At 41.6% G+C, this 18,171-nt stretch overlaps 1 protein-coding gene across 1 annotated transcript in view; it reads right to left on the minus strand.

Annotated features, from left to right (window-relative positions):
• GRIA1 (glutamate ionotropic receptor AMPA type subunit 1) overlaps window positions 1–18,171 on the minus strand; it is a 333,366-nt gene that overhangs the window by 141,335 nt on the left and 173,860 nt on the right. The window contains 2 exon segments of the mRNA XM_017875722.1: window positions 3,128–3,295; window positions 5,300–5,461. Of these exon segments, the coding sequence (XP_017731211.1) occupies window positions 3,128–3,295; window positions 5,300–5,461 (330 nt within the window).

The following is an 18,171-nucleotide window of genomic DNA, read 5'->3' on the forward strand; positions in this document are numbered from 1 at the left end:
GCAGCTGATTATCCTCATTCCGCTGCTAGGGAATGATACAGTGGGGTGAGCGGGGAGGGGGTGCACAAATATTACCCAAGGCCATGTGCTGCTTGGGGCTGGGCCATAGATCTTGTGTCTTCCCTGTTTGGCTGTGCCCTTGAGGCTTCAGAGCGGTGAAGCATACAGAGGGAGTCATCATCTAATGTGAGTTGGAGTCCCAGCTTTTTCACTGTATCTGTATAACTTTGGGAAGTTTTATAATCTGTCTGAAACTCAGTTTCCACATTTACAAAGCACAGTTAATAAAACTACCTATCTCAGGGTGCTATATCAAAGAGCCAATGATGTAATGTGTGTAAATGTTTAGAGCCTTGTATATACTAAGCCTTTAACACACCATACCTATTATTATCATTATTTTCAGAATTTAATTTCCTAGCATGCTTGCGCTCCAGGTAGGCTGTGCTGGACCTCTTGGCCTAACTTATAGACATTCCAGCTCTAACACAAGCTAACCCACAGGTTCTCTCCCATTCTGTGACCCGAAGGCCAGAGGTGAAGGCAGTAGACACCTGAGCCTCCAAACCTCAGGTTCCAAAGACTGGATACCACCAGGATCTACCCAGCTCCCTGGTGGCATGGCTATTTCAAGAGATGGGTCTAGAAAAAGCCATTGCTGAACAGTAGCCATGACTATGTATGGAAGGCTCTAGAGGTCAATGCTTATAAGCAAGGGCCCCTGGGCCCAAACACAGATCTAACTGGGGGAAGAGGAGTCCTGGACTGGGATCTGTTCCAGCCTCTGCCAGTAAGCTGCTGTGTGATCCTGGGTGAGTCACTGCCAACTCTGGGTCTGCTGCTTCATTATAAAGTGAGGGAAAAGGAGAGTCAGTAGTCTCTAAGGTGTCTTTCAACAAAAGACTTTTTTCGTTCTAGGTGCTTAACAAAGATTGGAAAAGGAAACGATTTGAACCTCTGATCTTAGGGTCAGAATGTTCTGGTTTGTTTGTTTATTTGTTTTGTTTTTTTGGGATAGTTGTTCCTCTCCTTTTCTCCATAGACACTGCAAGTAGTTTCTTGAGGGCAGGACTTGCTTTCTCTTATTGTCCTCAGTGCTTGGCTCCAAGTCAGGGCACACAATAGGTCCTCAAAGAACAGCTGATGAAGGGCAGGCACATACATATCTTGGCTCCAAGATAAAATAAAACAGGTCATTATTCTTTTGACTAAGGTAACTGCTTCCTTTCAAACTCTACTGAGAGCAGAAGTAGAGTGCTAAGTATACACTACAACAAGAAGGACATGGGTTAGACCATAAGAAAAAAAATTAGACTCTTTGAATTTTCAGAGCCAATTGAGACTTGAGGTCCTCTCTCCACTCCCTTCATTTTCATGGGGAAGGTAAGGGAAGGTGGAAGAGAGCTAAGTGAATATTTCAAGGTCATCCAGAGAGCCAGGGGTCCAGCTGGATGTGGAGTCCAGCTCTCCTGCCTCCCAATTCAGAGCACTTCCTGCCACCCTGAGTTGCCTCCCAGGCTTCATCACTGTCATGGTGGTGTCAGACTATCCTTTCAGGACGTCATTAAGATGGGAGAGGCAAGGGAGTTGGAAACGTTGTGAAGCTGAGGGCAAGTCTCTGGGACCTTTTGAAACCAGCCTCACATTGCAAACAGAATCTGTCTCGACTGTGGAGTCTGGAAGAGCATTTTAAATAAGCTGGGGTGAGGGTGGAAAGGGATGCACAGGCACTGTCCTTTTTGCAATTTTTCCCTGCAAGCTGCCTGGTGTCTGTTGTTGCTGCCTAGTGACTAGGGAGCCACCCTGCACAGGGACCAGGGGAGGGCAGAAATGGCAGCTGGAGGTCCTCCTTAGCATGTTCCTCCTGTAGCTAGTAGAAATCCTGCTTAGCTTCATTTCAAAGGACAGACTTACATATTCTTCTCTACAGAAAGGCACTCATCAGGGCTGAGGAACAGCTGGTGAGGTTCCTTTTGCGTCTCTTTCTCCAGGTTGTGAAAATTGCTAGAGCTGTGCACGTGTGGTTGGCAAACAAGTGGGAATAGTTGTACATTTTGCTCTACATTTCTCGCTCATTCAGAAATGCTCGTCTTCTCCCCAAGGAGCCCAAATTCATCTTCTGCTGAATGTCGTCTTAAAAGTAAAGCTGGTCTTAGGCAGGCACTACCTTTGTTGGGGAGGGTGGGTCCCGAGGGACATTTCTGCCAAATAATCTTGCTGTGCTGGCTTGCCATTGTGGCCAATGCTTCGTTATTCCTTTGCAGCAAGCACAGCTGTCCTCTCCCTATCCCTTTGGAAATACAGCTTCTCTATCAGGAGGCATCAGAACAAAAATACAGTGCTATTCCTTGACAGTTTGAGAATCATAGCCTGGGCTTGAGGTGCTTTAGAGATCTACAGGAGCCCCAAGAGCAATAAAGCTGAGGGCAAGTCCCCAAAACCTAAACCAGGCATGTTAAATATACACCCACATGTACCACTGTCTCATCCTGCTTCCACAGCAGACATATCACCAATTGAATATTTATGCTTCTCTCTGTTGTATCTTATCTGGATTCAGCCTCAGAATCGTTTGCATAGCCAATTGATTGGAGGGGACATGGTCATTTTCCATCCCTGCCCTTTAACTATTCTTAAGTTCAAACAGAATTGATGAACAAAATGCTGGGAAGCAAGAAGGTAGTATCAGAAGTACTGAGAAACATTTTTAGGGTCCACATACACCAGGCTCTCATAAAATGTGTGCAGAGAGCAAAGGAAGACATCCAGAAAATCAAGGCAAGAGGGGAGTGTTTCCAGGAGACTATTAACATGGTTCGGTTTCATCCTTGTGTATTTCAAGTCCCTTTTCCACACACAGAAAATCACCAGCTCTCCTTTTTCAGCAAAATTGCTAAGCAGAAAATACGGCTTTTACACTACAAGAAATGACTGTTCCATATGATGATGATGATTTTTTTTTTATAAGCGTCAATGTGTGCTAAGAGCCACCAACACCAACAACGCAGTGGTTGTTTTGATCTTCAGGCATTTTCTTCCTTTTCTTTAGAATAGCTGTGTTTTATTGGAATTTGACGCTGAAATCCCCCAGGCTCCCATTAGATGCGGCAACCACTGGTGGCCTTACCTGCTGCAGAGCTCTCTGGATGTCGATGCCCTGGCCCCAGGGAACAGCTGGGTTAGCCAGACAATCCCCGGCATTCCCCCGGCGAGATATATCAATTCTCTGCCTCCGCAGGCTCTGGAAAGCCTCAGCCATCACCTTCACCCCATCGTAGGTAAGCGCAGAGGTGTACTAGTGGGAGGAATGGAGATAGTTAGATATCAAAGAGAGCTGACAGGAAGGCAGGGTCGGGTGCTGTATTTGGGAATGTGTTTTCTGGTGATGAGAAAGGTGTGCAGTGGGCCAGGTGCATGATATATGCAGGGAGACAGTGGTGGATCAGGGATGGTGTCACTGTCCCTGCAGATGGGTGCGGCTGCTCGACCATGCTAGTCAATGCTGACCTCCTGAACTGTGAGTTCAGTATTGCTGGTTATGACTTTTGCAGAAAAGCCAGGATTCTAGATTTCTGTGTGTAATCTTGTAATTTTTAAAATGTTGGTTCAGTTGGAAAAACGATGCATAGATTACATATAACACATCTGCAGCCTGGATACAGTTCATGAAAAATCAGTTGGTTTATCTTGGCATTACGGTCATCAGCTGGAAGCCAAGAGGAACAATTAACTCTTTCATCTCTTGTAAAAGTAAAGGGAAAAAGAAAATGCAAGAAGGGTGAGCTCTTAGCTTTTCCACATGTGGCTCACCTAAGTGGTAAATTTATATTCTGTAAACTTTCCCCTCGTTCTTACTCACAAGTTATCAATTATACCCTTTCCTGACAAAAAGGGGACCAGGATGTGGATGAAAAAAAAATCAGCAGAGTGGTCCAGGAAAATATATCCTGGCTTTGGAACCTATGTCTGTTTTCTTCACTAATTTGTTCCTAACACTTATTAGTACACTCCAAGTTCACAATAGAGAATTGAAGAACGAGTGAATGCATATTTTTCTATTTTTTAAATTTAATTATCTCACTTCTTTTTTAAGAAATTAAATTACATTTGGTTATTTCTGTCATCTGTTCTGTCTTTTGGAAATTGGAGTGCAGTCATCACACATTAATTAATTAACTCCTATGTAGTTTTCTCATTGCTTTAGAGCATATTCACGATTTTGTTTGCTTAAGCTCATACTGACATAAGTCTTCATTATTGAAGAGTTAAATCAGTTTGAACAATAGTGGGATAAGAAGTATCTCCGTTATATGGTTTGCCATTTATAAAAAGAAATTGAGTGACAAGAGAAAGTCTGTCAAAGATTCACTGTTTTTCCAGTTAAACAAACTTGGCCTCAGCATCCTTCTTAACACAGTGTTCCACATGGCCACTGTCAAGCAATTTGGTTTGACTTGGGGAAAAAAAATTATTTGCTATGCTTATTCCCAACCATTCTCAAATAGCAAACAAAATAGATTTTGGTGGCAGTATTTAGAGCTGTGTTGCTGGGAAGTGAGAAGCAGAAAGTCTGCATTATTATTGAGAGTGGACTCTCCCAGGTAGAGATCTGCTGGATATTCCTTAGTTAGGTTGCCCTGATTTTTAGCTGGGCACACGGCTGAGCAGAATAAGGGCCACTTCACTACACAAAGAAGCTCCATTTACAAAGAAATGAGCATCCCCCTGAGCTGGGCAACACAGTGGCTCTGCCTAGAATAGAACCACCATTTTCCAGCTTCCCTTGTGGCCAACTGGGGGTAGTTTTCCAAGATACGATCAATGGCATATAAGTGGAAGATCTGGGTGTGACTTCTGAAAAAAGTTCTTCATGAAGAAGTTGTGCATTGCATGTTTTTTTTTACTTCTTCCTACTGGGTAGAATGCTGAGGCAATGGCTATGGTTTAAGCAGCCCTCTTGTACTATCAGGCAACAGCCGTAGGTGGAGGACAGCAGAGCAAGAAGGTAAAAGAAGCCTGGGTATTTGATGACTGTGGAGCCATTTAACAAGCCCAGGACTGCTGACTCCTAAGTTTTGTTTACATGAGAGATAAATAAAATGTCTCCCTCATTAAAACCATTGTCATTTTGGGTTGTCTGACCCCTGCACCTTGTACCTAATAATTTTTACAAATATATTTCCCTGAATTTGTTCCTTTTAGAAAACTGATTCCTTTCTAAAGACTAATGCAGCTCAGAAATCTGGGGCCGGCAAGGGGAACAGGCTGGCCCTTTGCTGCTGGCCGCTCATCCACTCACTTTGGGTCTCTTCCAGTCCACCCGAGTGTGGTCTCGAGCATCACTATTCTTCCACTGCTGCATGATCTTGGCTGGGATGGTGTCTGTGTAGTTCACCAGCTGGAAACCTGTCACATTGGCGCCACTCTCCTTGAATTTGTTTAAGTCAATGTCCATGAAGCCCTGTGAGAGGGGCAGGAGGGAGAAGTCAGAACATGCTGCCTGGATAAATCAACTTAACTTGTTCCAGAACCACAGAATTTTCCATTCTGTTCCACCAGGTGAAACCTACTCAATGGAGAGACAGTTAGGTCTCCTTTCCTTTGAACTTGGCTATTACTTAGTTTGTGTACAAAATTAGCATAGCTCAGGAGCCAGTATGCCTCGTTTGGAGTGCTGGCTCTGCTATGCATAAGCCAGTAGTTACACTACTATTAACTAAGTTACTTGACAGTTTTCTTGTCTGAATAATGGAGGTCCAGATGTTGGGGTAAACATGCAATGTAATGACACATGTCAAGTGCATGGTGCAGACCAAGTGATCAATAAATAGTGACTGGGATTATTATGATGATACAGATATATAGCACAAGGTAGAAACCTCTAAGGAGGGAATAATCTCATCTACCATCGCAATACCCAATCATTTTGAGAGAAGAGAAATGTGAATTTCACTGGGGCAAGCTTCTATGAGTTACCCAACGACACGAGCAAGTCTGCAGAAGAGGCCGAGTTCTGATCCTAGTCTTCATCCTCACCCTGTGCTCTTTTCCATAAAACAGAGTAAATTTTTACCACTCCATGAGACCTGATCAATTCCAGCACCCATGAAGGATTGTTTATTATAATGAAACTTTCCACCCCATTTGGTGAAGTTTACTCAAACTCAACTAGGCTTTGACCTTAAAAGGAAATCTTACATTTGTTTAATATATTTAATAATATGCAGTACTTTCATATCTATGACCTCATTTCAGTTTATTTCTTTTTAAGGTAAACATTATATGTCTATTTGCCAGATAAAGAAACTAAGGCAGAGTGGAAGAATCAACTTGCACAGAGTCATTTAGGGAGTTAGTAACAGAGAGAGCACCAGAACTAAGGGCCTCTGTTAGGCAATGGTTCACTCAATCATTTACTCACTTATTCACTGATTAATCATTTCAACAAACATTTTTGAAAAGTCAGTGCACTATTCTAATAGTGAATAAAGTAAGTTCCTTTCCTCATGGAGTTTATATTCTAGTGGGGAAGATAGACAATAAATGAACAAGTAAATATGCAGCATAGTATAGTATAATCTGGGATAGTATACTCTGTGGTAGCAATGAGTCCCATGAAGAAGGATGAAGAGAGATAAGAGGATGGGAAGGGGCAGTGTCATGCTTTGGAAGGAATGATGAGGATGAGCCTCCCTGAGGAGGTGGTCTTGGCTTAGGGACCTGAGTGAAGTGATTGATGTCTGTGTCTGAGCTATGGGGATATTTGGAGAAGAGCATTCTGAGCAAAGGCCCAGAGATGAGAAGATGACTGGCATATTCAAGAAACAGTAAGGAGGCTGGTATGACTGTGACACAGTGAGTTTGAAGAGAAAGGGTGGAAAGGAGGTCAAAGTGGCAGCCCAAAGCTGGTCACATAGAGCCTTGTGTTAACTTGGGTTTCTTTTTAGGTATAATTGAGGGCCTGTCCAGCAGGAAGAAAAAAATGGAATGCACAGCTTCTTCATGAAGAACTGTTTTCATAAGTCACATGCAGATCTTTCACTCATATGCCGTTGATCGTATCTTGGAAAACTGCCCAAAGAATTTGAGCGGGATCATAAAGGCAATTGCCTTTCAGCTCCATGGCTTCGGGGAAACCCTCAAATTCCAATGAGTGAAATGTGAAAATGAGCGGGATCCATGGTCAATGGGAAAGTTCGGAACTGGGAGCCAAGGAATTACAGCAGCGGTCCCAGCTTCCTCTTGGGATCCTAGGACACTGTCCATGTTTCTGAATTTCTCATTGGCTTTCTCTAATTTTTCCATCTGAAAGAATAGACTTCATGATTCAAAACAACCCTCCCCACCCCATGCCTCTAAAGTTCTGTGATTTTTTATTGTTTCTATTTTTGTAAACAAAGCAAGCTTAGTCGCACTCAGAGCCTTTGTCCTTGCTATTCTGTCTGCCTGGAAATGTGATTTCCCTGTCTGGCTGCTTTCCGTCTTTTGGATCTCGGCTAGACTGCTATCTCTCAGAGAGGTCTTTCCCTATTTCTTATCTAAAGAACCAGTTCTTGCCCTGTTGTAGACAATGTCAGCATCCTGTTCGCTGGATATTCTACTTTATATACTAACTGCAAACACCTGGTTATTCTGCCTACCTGCAGGGTAAGCTAGACATGTTAAGGAGTTAATATGCCCAGAAGCAGCTTCCAATCAATGACAGATGAAGAGTTAGTAGATAACTGCCCCAGAATCCTCTCCTCTCAACGTCATGACCCTGAGGTGGGTTCTACACTGACATCTCGGGATCCCCTCAGGGACTGCGCTCCTTCAGTAGCCTGCAGCGTAGGCATCTTGTTGATGAAACTTTGTAGGTGGGCTTCCCTTCTTCACTTCCCTTCCCTGATTTCCCACTGGTGTTTTTAGGCTTGGAACCCAAGAAGCCCATTGTACTTGAATCCTTGTCTCAGGGAACTGTTTCCGGAAGAACATAGTAGAGTTACCTCCATCACCCTATCCAGTCTGCTCTTTCTCAGTGCCCTGTTAGAGTTTCTCCAGAGTTTTTATCACCCTTTAAGATTATCTTGTTTACTCATGTGTTCCCATATCTGCTTTCCTTCTATTGAAATGTCAGTTTCATGAGAGCAGGAACCTTTTTTGTTTTGGTCACTGATGTATCCTAGAACCTGCTCATAGAACAATGCTTGGCACAGAGTAGGTGCACAGTATGTATTTGTTGAGTGAATAAATAAAAGCCAGAGAGTTTCCTCAAGCAAGAAAGCCAATTATCCAGGAGAAATACGACCAGCAGGCAGCAAATACCAGTGGGTGATTTTAATTGGTTCAAAAGAGAAATTCAGGTTGAAAATACCTTTTGAGTTTAACATGTTCCACAGCCACAGTTTACAGAGTTTCACAGATGCAAATGATTTGCACAATGGTTCTAGCAAGCTGTTAGTAAAGGTGAAATCAGAACTAGGTTCCTGTACTCAATGTGCATTCCAAGACGTTATACCATTTAAGAGTGCACTCATCCCAGCACTGGTTAAAAGCTAGAGCACAGTTGAGAGATTTCTCATAGTTCTTAGAGACTTTAAAAAGAACATGTTCATAAAGTAACTACGGGGAGATTGAAATGGAAAGTATCTCCTGCAGTCAAATTCTGTCTCTTGAAAATCTGTAACAAGGTTCTGGGCATTTCATACTGACTACTTCCATCTCAGACATAATGGAGGCCAAAGGAAATGGTAGAGTTTTCTCAACTGCTCAACATAAATGCCACTCAATCTTATCACCAGAATGTCATACAACAGGGTTAATGCAGCCACACCTTAGTTACTTATGATCAAACTAATAAGACTCTCCAACAGAACTCCCCTCCCCGCCTATGAAAAAATGGACAAAGAACGATACAAGAAGCTCATAGCTCTGATGTTAAGTAAAAGAAACAAAACTAGGAAATAACTTGGGGTCATGAACTATATTCTCATCTAATAGCTGACATCTTCCCTCCTATGTAAGGTTTCATGCTGGGAATAATAATCTTGCATCTCTACAATGTTTTTAATCACTAAGAAATGACTCTATTATAGTTACTAGACTAAATTTCTTCATAATTCAAGAAAATGAACTCTGGCAATGTACAAATGTGTTCTCGACTAAGAAGGGGAAATAAAGGTGCTAACTCTTTGCCCACTGGTTTATGGGAACATTCAATTCACTCATTCTGTTCCCCTGGGAACTCTCATTAAATACGGTTTAATTAAATAATTTTCTAATTTTCTTTGCCGTATTATTAAAAAACCTTAGAGGATAATATTTGGTAATTAGCACATTTTTCTTTATCTGCTTTATTTGTGCTATTAATTATATAGTACTATATAAAAATACTACATTGCTAATTATATTCTATTAAAAATTTTAACTATGAAGTTTGATTACTACTCTCTTTGAGCCATTTTGCCTATTTTACAACATGTTTCCAAATGCTAGGACCATTGCTCTGTATAGTGTGACTATTGACAAAAAAAATGAAATAAATCTACAGAGTACTTGTTTTTTCAGGTTAGTCAGTGTTTTTCCAGCTATTCAGCACAAGAATGCAGGTCTAAACCCATTCTTCTTCCACTGACCTCCCAGCACTGGCACCAGATGCTTGACTTTGAGTGACTGTTTCTCACCTAAAGTGAAGCTTGGTGATCAGCGAGCTCCTAGGGCTATCAGGTCACTGTGTTCTTGTCTGCTTCTTCCGCACCTCTGTAGCACTTTACACTGTCCCATGTGTGACTAATAAAAAATTGGTGAGAAAGGATGCCGTGTTTACTGTCATTATTAAATGCAAATAAATTGGCTGATAAACTGTGAGCTCTCAGGAAGTGGTTCTGAGGGACGTATCAGAATACCTTGAAGCACTTTTGCAAAATAGCCATCCCCAAGAATTATCATTCAGTATCCCTAAAGAGGAAACTGGATATCTGTATTTTGACAAAGCTCTAATGCTGTTGAATCAAAATCAAGGTTCACTATATTAAAATATAAGGTGATCATCAGAAGAATTCCAAATAATAGCACAACTAACAAACATTGAGAAGGGGATGCTGGGGGTGTATTATGAGCTATTTGTCATCTTTCTAATGGGAAGTCAGATATGGAGTTAAAGTTGATAAAGCAAGAAAAAGAAACATAAATATATTATGTAGAAGTATAAAGGAAACCATTAAATAACCAAATGCAGGAAAAGGTTTTAAAAGGTACTTCTATGAAGTATAGAATTGGAAAGAATGGGCATTTATCTTTTATTTTATACCCTTCTGTAATATCTGTTTTATCATGTGAATATATTATATTTTAATACTATTAAAATAAAAATAGATCCTCAGATAGCTCTAATGTATCTTAGATATCATCCATTAGACACTGTAAAGTAGGGGAGGGAGTAGCAGTGGCAGGACAGGGGAGAGAAGTTGTTGCATTTATTAAAGCTTTGTTATGGTCTTTTAAGAGAGCCCTGATTAATTTTTTATCTCCTGGCCTGAAATTAAAGCACACTGGTGCTGTTAAATGCTCTACTGAAAACGGCTTCGGAAGCATTGCTTATAAGAATAACAAAAATGACAATAATGGCTAAAAATGCCCCTTCATATGCATTATATAACTGTATTCAAACAACTTTGTAAGAGTTTGGAGGTTACTGCAATTTAAAAACAAAAGAGTAATAATCATTTGAGATGTATTTTAAACATTTTCCAAGCCCTGTTCCTGAGTCAGGCATTCTGTTAAATGCTTTATTTACATAATCCTTTAATTCCTCAAACAATTCCAAGAGGTAAATGTGCACAGTAGACACCCAATAGTTATTTGCATAAATGAGTGAGTGAGTATCCACCCTAACTTTCTGTTAAGGAGCTACAGCTAAGAGACCTTTGGAAACTTCCATGAGATCACACAGCAAGCAAGAATTCAAACTGTGGTCCAAATATAAAATCTGTCTCTTCTTCCCAAATGTGTTCTACTGCCACACCAGTGGAGAAACATGAGTTTAGCTTTTGCATAGTGTGTCCAGATTGTTCCAGACAAAGAGGGACAATGAACCTCAGACTGTGGCTGGCACAGTTAATAGCCAGAATATGTCTTACCTTGCCAGAGCAGGGGTCTTCAGATATAGCTTTCTGTCTTGAAGGAACATTTGTGGGACTGCACTAGGTTTCTCTCCTTGACAGTAACCTCCTAAGGGTCTTTAGATGTTTCCAAAGCTTCTAATTTATCTGAAGCCTATTAGTGCCCCCTATTCCACATCTATGCAAGGGGCCAGTAAACTTTTTATGTAAAGGGCCAGATTATAAATATTTTAGGCTTTGCAAACCATATAGTTCTTGTCACAACTAGTCAGCTCTGTCATTGCAGCATGAAAGCAGCCATATATAGAAAATACTAATTTAATATTACTATTTAATATATAGTAATTTACTATTACTATTTAGTATATAGTAATTGGGACAGCATGGCTGTCCCAATATTTTTGGGCATGGAAATTTAATGTCATATAATTCCACATACTATAAAATATAATTCTTTTGATTTTTTTCCCCAAAATTAAAAAATGTAAAAAACCATTCTTAGCTCATGAGCCATATAAAATCAGGTGATAGCTGGATTTGACACAGGGACCATAGTTTGCTGACTTTTGACCTATACAGGAGCAAAGATTTTGGAGAGAAGACCAAACCCTTCATATTGTTCAGACAGGGAAACTGAGGCCCAAAAAGGGAAATAGTGGCTTAACGTTATATGGTTGGTGAGAGGATTAGTTGAGAACAGAACCTGTCTCTTCTCTATATCCACTGTAGGAGGTAACACAATGCTGAAAAGCCATTTGAGTACAATGATTGGGAGTGAATGTGCTCAATTAAGTAAACTAGCTAATACAGTCACTCCATCTATCACATGCCAATTATAATTTTCAAAGGATTAGAATGAAAAGGCATTTCAAGTAATTATGATATCCTAAAGAGATGTTTAACATTACAACTACATTGGACATGCTTTCATCTTGCTGTAAAGATTTGGAGAATGCTTTAAGAATCTTAAAGAGGCTCTGGGCCATCATTATGACTATTAATTATCAAGTGCAACTGGAAACAGAAGAACTGATTATGTGTGCCTCCTGGTTACTTAACCTCTCTGAGGCTCAGTTCTCTGGTCTTCAAAATGCAGATATAGCACCTACATCATAGGACTGGTGTACAGTTTAAAAGAATTAATAAAACTAAGCACTTAGAATCGTGTCTGGCACATAGTAAGTGCTTAATGAATGTTAACTATTATCATGATCATCACATTCACCATTATCATTATCATCGGGTCAAAAGAGGTTAGGTGTTAGAACTGCTTCAAATACAGGGACTGGGTCAGGCAAGAAGACTGAGAGAACATGAAGCAGGTGTATAGGAACATAGCTTTCGAAGGATGAAAAGCTTTATCTTCAAAGCTGGATTTCCTTTGCTCTGGGTTTCTTTCAAGGGGTCACATACAAGCTGTTCAGCCCTCATCGTCCTGCCTGTGCTGACACCATACAGTCAGAAGGAAGAAGGAGCATCTAACATCGTTCAAGGAAATGGGTAAGTAAGGTTTATTAAACAAATTCTGGGACACTGGAAAGAGCACTTCCTCCACCCCATCCCCTTGAGATCCACAGGAGGTAAGATGAGAGAAAAATCAAAGAACTTGTACATTATACTCTGGATGGCACTGGTTGAACATGCCAAGCTTCCCCAAATTGTCAAATAAAATCTTAGATGACAGCTCCATAGAGAGAGTAGTTACAGGAAACTGTGGTTTAAAAAGTCTTCTTATATTAGAAGTATTTTTTTTAAAGGGGGAATTATCAGCCTAAAAAATTATAGAAGACCAAGAAAGTAAGTGAAGGATGTATCTGAGTCCCAGAAGGGTTGTCATGGGGAAGAGATGGATGATTTGTTCTCTGAGGCTCTGGAAGGCAGGCCAGAGCCAATGAAAGGGCAGATGTCATAGAAGGCAGACTTTGGCTAAAACAATAATTACAAGTACCTAACATGTATCAAACTAGTAGAAACTGTGCTAAGTGCTTTATTTGTGTTATCTTATTTAATCCTCACAGCAATCCTGTAAAGTGGGTACTATTATTCCCATTCACAAATTAGAAATTAAAAAAAATTGAGGCTTAAATTAAGGGAGTAGTTCCTGCTCAGTACAGTATAGCTAGTGAGGGACAGAGACCATAGTCCAACAAATAACTAGACTCTAGGACTTGTTTTCTAACCACTGTGCATGAAGCCTCCCAACCACTAGTGAGGCCAATCTATTCATTTATGTCCTGTCCTGCAGTGAAGCACTCAGAGCAGCACACATCTTTATACTAAGAAAGAAATACCAGGCTTCCATGAGATCAGGGCATTTCCCTTAGCTCCTTTAACGTGTGCTGGTATTTGAAATGTGAACCACACAGCACTTAATTCCTATCTCTTCTAGGCCTCTCCTAGCTTTCTCTTTGAGCGTGCAGGGTCCCTTCTCATATTTCCTGTGAGACTGTGAGCTCCTGGAGGGCAGGGACGTTGGCCCCCACAGCATCCACACACAGTACCTGGATGAGGGTGCACGCTCAATACATGTGGAGGAATGAAGGAACTGAAAGTTTTTGCTCACCATTTTCATGATTTTTTCAATAAGCTTCAATCTTGTCACCTCTCAGCCTTAGCTTTTGTCTTGTGGATCAAAGAGGTCTTCTTACTGACTTTTTGTGTAGTCTATGGTGAACCACGTCATAAATAAGAAGTGTCAGAAATAGAGTTTTAGGGAGAACCACATAAATTCTGTCCTGTCTTTGAACCTCATGAGTTGTTTGTCCTTGGGCAATGATCTCAACCTGTAGAGCCATTAGTCAACTGATCTGCAAAATAAGAACTTTGGCTACATCAATGATCTTATAAGCTATGTTCCCGGTTGCAGGCATTTTAGAAGTTGCCATATTAGGTTAGGGAAAGGGCAGAAAGATGGGGTCCTAGATCCCCACCGTGTCTCTTCCACCATAGTAGCTCTGTTTTTTGTCTGTTTTATATATAAGAGTTCTCCCCCAAGATTCCATTTGAAAATAGAGCTTCAAACTAAAAAGTGTGGAAACTTCTGAGCCACTTGATTTCTCTCTTAAGGGCTCTTCCAGCTTTGATCTACAATTCTGTGATCACACAGGTATGTGTGCATGAATATGGATATGTGTGAATTTGTGGAATACTCCTGGGCTGAAGACTTAATTGTGTCCTCAAATACCCATGTCTCTGCATAAAAGTCTTCACATTTTCCTATTTTAGCCACTTTAACCAACCAAACCTTTAAGGTGTCCTCTCCCTATATAATCTCTGGTAACACAGAGGGTAGTCTGTTTCCCTCTAATTAAATAAGGTATTGTAGCTGTGCTTAAATCAGTGAAAACACCATAAATAATGGGGAGAAAAAAGTATTTGTGTTGACTTATCCAATTACATTTGGAACCAGGGAGGCACACTTGGATATCTACAAACACACCAACAGACATACCTCATACAAGTATCCACTATTGACAAAGCATTGTAAATGTCAGTCAGGGTCTCACAGACTAATTTCTCTCAGTCCTGGGATTTAGGATAAAATGCTGACACTTTGTGGCAGAAGGTCAGGGACTCCAGGTTGGGCTATTGATTGCAGGGCTGCATGGGTGTACTACCTGGCCTGGGAATATTTGGTCTTCCAGAGAGTCCCTTCATCTTTATTCTGCCCTAACTGTTGTAGTCAGGAATGACACCTGGCAAAGGCCATTTCAGAGCAAGAGCAAATTTCCTGGTATAAGGTGGGCCCTTATGGCTACAGTTCTCAGTAGACTTAAAACCAATCGCATCTTCCCTTTACGTGACAAAACCTTCCTATCCAGAAAAGGCCAAGCAAATACTCATAGCATGCCCATCTTTTGATAAAAAGCCAGTTTACACCTTCACAGGCCTCCCATATAGTAGGTGCCCATTGAATGTTTGATAAAAAGAAGAATGAAAGTCCAAACATGATAAATATGAAAGCTACTGGGAACCAGGTAAGAAAGATTCTAGTTAATCATTTATTTGTCCATTTACTCATTCACTCATGAGTGCTTAATACTGTCAGACCCATGCTAGACACAGGAATGCAGCAGAGAAGAAGACAGGTCTGGTCCTTGTTTTCAAGTTACCTAAGGTCTAGTGAGAAAGGCCAATATTACACAAGTAATTATAGAGCAAAACCAGTGGACCCAAACTTGATCTTGGAGTTCATGGAAGGCCTTGCAGTGAAAGCAATGAAGCCTGAAAATAAAAGTGCTTTTGGTTGGGTGAAGAGGGCTGGGAACACTCTAAGCAGAAAGTTCACATGTGTTGCGGTTCCGAGTCAGAGCTACAGAGGGTTACTGCCCTCTGTCACAGAAACTGCCTGTGCATGTCAGCCTGGATTCAAATCTCAGCTCCATCACCTCCTAGCTGTGCAACCTCAGGAGGGCTACTCAACCTTTTGGTGCCTCAGTATCTTTGCTGCAACATAAGGATTATTATAGTATTTCTCATAGCTGTTGTGAGGATTAACTATGTTATATGCCAGATTCTTAGAGAACCGTGCTTGGCACAGGATTTACCTAAAATCCTGTGTCTCCTGGAGCTGCATTTCTCTCCCACTGTACTTTCTGTCTTAAAAATAGGGATAGGTAAGGAAACAAGGACTGAACTCTTCTAGTTACATAGCTCACCAACCATCTGCCAAAATTAGTGTTAAGGGGTCTCTCTTGCTTCAAGGCTGCTGGTGACAATGAGTTTCTGTGCTCTGTCAGAGCAATCATAGCCACTGTCTTGCATATCTGAAATGGTCCAAAGGATGCTGACCCAGCATGACAAAGGCCATTCCAAATCAGCCGAAGTGTGCACAGTTTGCAAGATCGAAAGATACCAACACCAAGTGCTTGAGATTAATAGACCAGCCCCTTCCTTAAGCTTCAGGGAGCCAATGTGGCTTTGAGAGATATTTTTTGATACCTCTGAACTGAAGAGAATCTGGAAAACTAGAACCCTAGATCACACATCCAGGAAGATTGTTTTGATGAATTTTTTCCTTTTGAAAACATTATGCCAACTTCCAGAAAAATATGATTTGCACAAACGGTAATGAGTAAGTGACAGAGTTAGGATGAGACCCTGGGCTTCTGCTGCACTCTGTGTTCTAAAACTCTGCATACATTAACTTGTTTTATCTTTAGTTTATGAGATCCACATTAATATTCCCACTCATAGGTGAGACAGCTGAGGTACAGAGAGAAGCAACGGATAAACGGCTAGTAAGTAGCTGAGCCAGATTTCAAACCCAGGCAGTTTAAGGAAGAAAGGAGTTTACTTCTTGGCCTTGCTCAAGTATAATGCCAGTCCTAAAAACTGCAAAGGTTTCCCCAATGTGGGCAGTGTGGCCCAATGGAGAACGAGCCTAATCTTTAGAATGGGAAAGGTTTTAAGTTTGAATTCCAGTTTTAGTCAAATGACCTTACAAAAGGTTTTTAAACAACTTGAACTTCATTTTTCTCCTCATAAAATGGGACCAGAATCTTACTTTTCTTGGAGGGATGTGGAAAATCTTGGGGATCTCTGGGGTGAATTCTCTCAGAGGATGGGGATGAGTACAAAGAGTGACCTAGACTGGGATGCTTGGATCACCTTGGAAGAGAGCATTCTTTGGCGTCTGGGATTTGTCTTTCTATCCACCCACTCTCCTTTTCCTTCCAAAGGCTCTGGGCAATGTCAGCTCTGGTGATCATAAAGTGTCTGTTACAGAAGAGTGAGGTGAGAGCAGAGCAGGAGAGGGAAGGCTGTGTGGGAGGAAGAAGAGGAAACTGGAATAAGCTTCATCAGCAAAGAGAGTCCTTGAGAGGGGCACAGTGGGGAGGAGGGAGCACTTCTGAGCTCCCTCTCTGTCTCTGGCTCTGTCCCTGCTCCACCCCCCAACACGGAGGCATATGGGCACACTGAAAACACAGTTGGGGGAAAAGAAGCAACAAAGAAGGAGCAAGCGATTGCTCCAAATCCTACCCCAGCTTTGCTGTTTAACTTCTGGGTGACTTCAGACAGATCACCTCCTTTCTCTCATTCTTGAGTGTCCATTTTATAAAATGAGGGGCCGGGTGAGATGAGTTTCATAGGTACCCTTCAGCTCTCACTCTGCTGGATTCTTCCAACAAGGGTGAGGGCACACTCTTTACATGACTGCTGGCCTTGTGGATGCAGCCTCACGAGCCTTCCCAGACACCCCACAGCTGAGGCGGCCTCCCTGGCCTCTGATCACCACACTGTAACAGGGCAGGTGGCCATCTATGGGGCTTGGATACTTTTACAGGCTGTGATTTTTCTCTGGCATTCTTTTGAGAACATTATTTTACATGTTCTAATCTAGCTGGAAGACAAGGTCAGGTTGCTTCTGGGACAAAGTTCAGCCTCATGCTTCTTAGTCCTTGCATGAGCCCAGTGCAGTATCAGGCACATGGACAGGCTTTGTCCATGTTTGGTGGCTGTCTGGACGGCTGTAAGAACCACATCCTGAGAGAAGGCACTGGGGGAACAGGAGGGTGTCCAGACTGAAGGCACAAACATCAAAAGTAAGCAAGGTAGCCGTTTTCAAATACTCAAAGGTTGCTTTGTGGGAAGGCAGCAGACAAGTTTTGCAAGAGTCAGAGGGCATGTAGAGTCAGAAGTGATGAGAGGGTGACACAGGGTGAACAGCCCACAGGCCATGCTCTGTTCCAGGAAGAGTGCAGAAACTGAGCCCTTTGAGAAGGAAAAGGGCGGCCTCAGAGGTAGGACTTTTCCATCACTGGGTATTATTCAAGCATGAGCCAGATGGCTGAGTTTCTGTTGGGGACGTTGTAGAGGAGATTCTGGCTCTCTACATCAAGTGGGTTAGAAGCCCTCTTAGGCGTGTCTTTAACTACTTATTTGCATATTCAAAACTAAATTCATATTCCCACTCCTTCTACTTCTTTTAGCATAGGTCTAAAAGATTTTGCCTTTAAGTACATTTGATATGTAGGTGCAGACATTATTTTCTAAGAATTTGTTTTATTTACTAATTCATTCATTCGTTGACTCTTTAAAGCACACCTGTTATGTGCAACTCACTTTGCCA

This window comes from Rhinopithecus bieti, unplaced genomic scaffold (assembly GCF_001698545.2).
Source record: "Rhinopithecus bieti isolate Rb0 unplaced genomic scaffold, ASM169854v2 scaffold_7673, whole genome shotgun sequence".
Lineage (NCBI taxonomy): Eukaryota > Metazoa > Chordata > Mammalia > Primates > Cercopithecidae > Rhinopithecus > Rhinopithecus bieti.